At 49.8% G+C, this 5,623-nt stretch overlaps 1 protein-coding gene across 1 annotated transcript; it reads left to right on the top strand.

The window, feature by feature from the left end:
* Positions 1-2,961: 2,961 nt before the first annotated feature.
* On the top strand, positions 2,962-4,599 carry Cavin3 (caveolae associated protein 3). Its single transcript, XM_006991728.4, has 2 exons — positions 2,962-3,448; positions 3,971-4,599. The coding sequence occupies exons 1-2, from the start codon at positions 3,065-3,067 to the stop codon at positions 4,379-4,381; spliced, it is 795 nt and encodes a 264-aa protein (XP_006991790.1). The 5' UTR covers positions 2,962-3,064; the 3' UTR covers positions 4,382-4,599.
* Positions 4,600-5,623: the final 1,024 nt, after the last annotated feature.

Genomic DNA, 5,623 nt, shown 5'->3' with positions numbered 1-5,623 from the left:
TTCCTACACCTAGCAGGACTCCACCACAGATGCCTGTAAGTGCACCAGTGAGGTGAAAAGGAACAAAAACAGATATCATTTGGTTTATAAGGCAAGGTGGTTTGAATGAGAAGGGCCTCCATAAGCTCATATACTTGAAAGCTTGGCCCCCAGTTGGTGTAACTGTTTGGGAAGGACTAGGAGGTGTGGCCTTGTTGGAAGAGATGTGTCACTGGGGGTGAGGCTTTGAGGTTTCAAACAGCCCACACCATTCCCAGTTAGCTTTTAAGATGTCAACTCTGAGCTACTGTTCTAGGCCACACCTGCCTGTCTTCTTCCCTGCTCTTTATCATGTTAGGTCATAGACCCTTACTGTGAGTCCCCAAATTAAATGCTTTCTTTCATAAGTTGCCTTGATGATGGTGTTTTGTCACAAGAAATAGTAAAGTAACTAAGACACAAGGGAAAAATCTTTGTCACTGGTAAATATACAAGCCAGCATGTCTGTATTAGCTTTCTCTTACTGTAACCAAACACCCAAGGAAACCAGTTCAGGGGCAGAAAGTTCATTTTGGTTAATAGCTTCAGAAGTTTAAACTCAGGATTGGTGGTTCAAACTATGACTTCCAATCCAAGGGTTAAGTCCCTGAAGGATGCTTAGTTTATCTGGGTGTCTGAAATTGATGTCTAGGACTAAGGACATTTCTTTAATTTTCTTTTGAGATGCATTTATTTTATTATTTGATGTGTATGAGTGCTTTGCCTGCATGTATGTATGTGTACCATGGGTGTGCCTGGTGTCCATGTCAGTCAGAAAAGGGTCTCATATCCCCTGGGTCTGGAGTTACAGGTGGTTGTGAGCTACCAGGGGCTCTTAACACTGAGCCAACTCTCCAGCCCCAAAGGGTATTTCTTGTATAATGAACTCATCTAGACATCTTGCATCTTTTCTAAGATTTTGTTCCATTTGATAATCAGAAACGTTAAGCTTGTATTGGTGTGTGAGATGAAAGATTCCAATTTATAAACAACCCAGAGGCTACTGGTGAATCACTAATCTAGCAGCAAGCCCAATTCTCCTCTCAAAGGGAGTATGATTCTTAGTTGCTGAAGGCATTGTCTTAGTTGAAAATCCAGAATATTTTTTCTGTAGTTTTCCTTATAGGAGCTGCCTTGGCTGCTTGCCTGTGTTCATAAATCACCTTGGCGAGAGAGGGAGAAATTGCAGATATAAATTCTTATTTATATAGCCAAAGGGTCATGTTGGGACTCAGAAAATGATTCCACGAAGCACTGTATTTTGACATGTTGAGAATCTGACCTGATGGAGAATGGAAGTCCTCCATGATCTTCTCATGGCATCTGTCTCCTGCTGCCTCTTTCCCTGAGCTCCTCTGAAGCAACTCACAGAAACCACAATTCTTTTCTAACACAAAACATAGAAATTACAGGGTGGGGAGATGACTCAGTAGTTAAGAGCATTCCTTGCTCTTCCAGGGGACCCAGGTTCTATCCCTCCACACATATTGGGTAGCTCACAATCACCTGTAACTTCACCTCCAGAAGGATTTAATGCCTCTGGCTTCTGTGGGCATTCACACTTATATGCACATATCATCTACACACACCCTGCACTCACATGCACATATTTACACACACACACACACACACACACACACACACACACACACACACAACATACACACATACATTTCCAAGTTGTTGGGCTGGGGTGTGGCTTAGTGGCAGGCCACTTGTCTAGCATGCTTGAGGCTTTGGGTTTTATCCTTAACACTGCAGTCAACCAACCGACTAATCTGTCAACCAGCTAATGGGTGTGGTGGTGAACACTTACTCCAACACTCAGGTGTCTGAGACAGGAGGATTTTGAGCTTGAGGCTTGAACTACACAGCAAGACTCTATCTCAGAAACACAGAAACAGGGTTGTAGATTTAGCTCAGTTAGTGTGCTTAGGGCCCTGGGCTCAATCTCCAGCACCAGCATAAACTAGGCTTGGTGGTACACACTTGTAATCCAAGTACTTGGGTGGTGGAAGCAAGAGGATCAGATGTTCAAGGTCACCCTTGACTGAACAGTGAGTTTAGGGCCAGCTCCAACTACATGAAACCTTGTCTCAAACAACTCTTAGTTCATTAGGTTTAGATGGCTCTGGTAGTCTGGGGTCCAACATGGGCAAATCGAAGTACGATATAAATAGGAAAAAACAAAAATTTCACAATAAAAAATCAGTAATAAACCTTTAAGTAGCGACTTTCCACTTTAACACTGCTATGTATTCCACGCTAGTCTCCAACTGACGATCTTCCTACTCCAATGTGTACCAGATAATCACATTCACCAATTTCGGAGACAGGGCACTGAAGGCATTAGGTAGGAACCAGAGTCAGCCTCCATTAAATAACAGACAAGGGAGTACTTATTCTAACCCACAGCTGAGCTATTCCCCACGAAGCCCAAACTAGGACAACACAAACCAATGGGAAGAAATAGCAATATACGAAGCCAGAGGCTAAACCTGGAAAATATCAGAGGATGCCCCGCCCAGCCCGCCTCCACACAAAGCCCTGCCTTCGGCCTTTAGCAGAACATTCCAAACTTCCTAGGCCTCCGCCCAGCGTGGGGCTCAGCAGCGTTTGGAAGTCTTAGGTTATGCCTTATCCCTTTAACCCCCTACCTCCACCAGCACACAACCTTTCTTTGATCACACGAAGCATGGATGAAAATCTCAGTAGCTCGCCCTTTGCTGTGGCAGAGCATAAGCCTAAAAAGAGGCCCACCAGGGAGATGGGCAAATGTAGAGCTCAAACTCATGGGGGAAAAGGGGGCTTGAGGGGGTACCTCTGGGCCAGCCTGCTTCCCCCGTAGATCCCTGGGCGGAGCCCTCAAAAAAGCCCCCTTCGGACATCCCGCCCCCTGCTCGGCCTCCTCCTTCTCCCACCAGGGGAGATGCCAACTCCGCCCGGCTGAGTCACGGCCTGAGCTGGGGAGGAGGCGGAGAAAGGCGGCCCTAGCCCAGATCGCAGCCGTCGGCCGCAGGGAGAGCAAACAGGGTTGTCAGAGATCATGGGGGAGAGCGCGCTGGAGTCGGGGCCTGTGCCCGGGGCGCCGGCCGGGGGTCCGGTGCACGCCGTCACTGTGGTGACCTTGCTGGAAAAGCTGGCCACCATGCTGGAGGCGCTGCGGGAGCGTCAGGGTGGCCTGGCTGAGAGGCAGGGCGGCCTGGCGGGCTCGGTGCGCCGCATCCAGAGCGGCCTGGGCGCGTTGAGTCGCAGCCACGACACCACCAGCAACACACTGGCGCAGCTGCTGGCCAAGGCGGAGCGCGTGGGCTCTCACGCGGATGCAGCCCAGGAGCGGGCGCTGCGCCGTGCAGCTCAGGTGCAGCGGCTGGAGGCCAACCACGGGCTGCTGGTGGCGCGCGGGAAGCTGCACGTCCTGCTCTTCAAGGTCAGTGACCTTAGGCACCCCTTAGTCCCCGCCTCTAGGCCACCACATAGGGGTTCTCCCGTCTTCCACCCGTCCACCATCTCAGTTGTGGAACAAACTCTCAGAGCCGCACCCACTTCTCACTTCCCACAGCGGGCCTTATTCCTCTCTCACTCCCAGCCTGGCCAATCCACGCCTTCCCTGCTATAGTTCAGGTCAATCCGCAGATTTGCTCAGTCCCAACCACATGAAAATAACGGTTGTGGCGTTTCTGTGCCTCCTCCAAGCGCCCATACAGCTGTTGTCTTGTTTCACACCTTAACAGGGTTTCATCTCCTTTGCAGACTTGCACAGCCCACTCTCCCCCTCCCTGCTCATCCCTCTTCTCCTCCGGGTCCCATCTTCCCATTCCTCTCATTTGGCTCCAATTCCCCGTGCAGAGGCAAAGGGTGGAGTAGCTTCCTTTGGTGTAACCGCGGGGAGAGTTTCAGGCTGGTCCTGGCTAAGTGCCCGCCAGAATCAAAGCTGTGTCGTCACATTCAGGAGGAGACTGAAATCCCAGCCCGCGCCTTCCAGAAAGCACCAGAGCTCTTGGGCCCCGAGGACCAGTCCGTGCTGGGCCCAGAGCAACCAGAGGATCAAATTGAAGAGAGTTCAGACGAGGAGCCGGTGGAGTCCCGGGCTCAGCGGCTGCGACGCACAGGCTTGCAGAAGGTACAAAGCCTAAGAAGGGCTCTTTCCAGTCGTAAAGGCCCCGAAGCTGCCCAACCCACACCAGTCAAGCCGCCACGTCTGGGGCCTGTCCGGAGCTCGGAAGGCCCACCAGATGGCCAGCCTGCAGCTCAGCCGGCTGCACTGGAGTCCTCACTGGAGTCTGCCCTGGAGCCAGAACCTCCTCAGGCTACCAAGGAAGATCCTGGGAGGCCCGTGCTTCAAATAGAGAGTGCAGCCTGATCACTGGAGCTGCCTGCCCCACTCGGTGCTTATGCCTTGTCCCAAAAATAAATCCTTAAAGCGTGCAGCACTTACACCCAAATAAGGAGAAAATCCTGCATCCACCGCCCCGTTGCGATCCTCCCCTCCCGGCCTTTCAGTCTGGTACCCTGTGTCCTCTGAAAGAGGAGCATTCAGCCTAATGTAGGCTCACCAGCAATAAAAGTAATTTCATCTAACCCAGACTCCATGTGAAAGGGCGAGGACGGGTGTGGGGTGGGGAAGGCAGTGGGAGGGGTAAGCATGATGGAGCCTGGAATGGGTTAAATGGCAAACGGTTCTCACTTTTCACTGAATCCCGGGTCTCCTCCACTGGCACGGAGAAGTACCCTCTTGGCCACTTACTGCTTAAACACTTTCCCTGTGGGGACATACATGTAAGCGAAGTTTTGGGAAGGTGGGGTGCTGTGCAGTTTTTTGATGAAAATGCCCAATTACATGTCACCCAGTGCTTTCCCGTTTACTCCTTGACTTCTATCATCCCTTAAAAGTTGAGCTTTACAGGGTTCTTTAGTCAGGCTTGTTTCTAGTCTTCCTGCTTCCGGTGTCTGAGGCTCACTCCGAGGTCTCTCTCAGCAGCCACATACAACCCAGACCATTGGGGTGAGGCGCAGTTGAAAAGCAATTCAAAAGTAGCCCTTGGTCTACTTACGTTCTCCTGCCAAAAACAAAACACACAAAACACTCATTGTTTTAAAAAACAAATGAGTAACCTCATAGGTTTAGTCTAGGCCACTTAGAATTGAGCATCTCTTACAAACAAAGAGACGGCGTGATGAGCTGACTTCGTAAGTGAAATAAATACAACAGCATTCATAGTCTTCATGTCAATGCATAAAATAATAAAATAAAATAAATAGGATCTAGATGTTTTTAGATTTTTGTTAGGATTTGAATCCAGAAATGTCCCATTGCTGAGAGCTTGGTTGCAAGCTCATGTGTGTGTGTGTGTGTGTGTGTGTGTGTGTGTGTGTGTGTGTGTGTGTCTAAGAATGGGTTAATAAATGGATTAAGTCCTTGATGAATCCATAGTATGTCATCGTTATTGGGAGAAGGTGAAAAGTAGGAGGTGAGGCTTAGTTGGAGATAGGTCACTGGGTGAAGATGGATCTCCAGAAGATGGATGCTTTATTGCCTGTCTGTTTCCTGGCTGCTACGAGGTAAACAGCCTCAGCCAGATATGCCTGCTGCCGTAATCTGCCT

The sequence above is a fragment of the Peromyscus maniculatus genome, chromosome 1 (genome assembly GCF_049852395.1).
Source record: "Peromyscus maniculatus bairdii isolate BWxNUB_F1_BW_parent chromosome 1, HU_Pman_BW_mat_3.1, whole genome shotgun sequence".
Classification (NCBI taxonomy): domain Eukaryota; kingdom Metazoa; phylum Chordata; class Mammalia; order Rodentia; family Cricetidae; genus Peromyscus; species Peromyscus maniculatus.
The sequence above is the reverse complement of the archived record's forward strand: the minus strand, read 5'-3'. Positions and strand labels throughout refer to the sequence as shown.

Bases quoted from the DNA above. Each gene is read 5' to 3' on its own strand.
- Cavin3 (XM_006991728.4), top strand. From the start codon at position 3,065: ATGGGGGAGAGCGCGCTGGAGTCGGGGCCTGTGCCCGGGGCGCCGGCC. The intron at 3,449-3,970 runs GTCAGTGACCTT...CGTCACATTCAG, and splicing joins TGCACGTCCTGCTCTTCAAG to GAGGAGACTGAAATCCCAGC.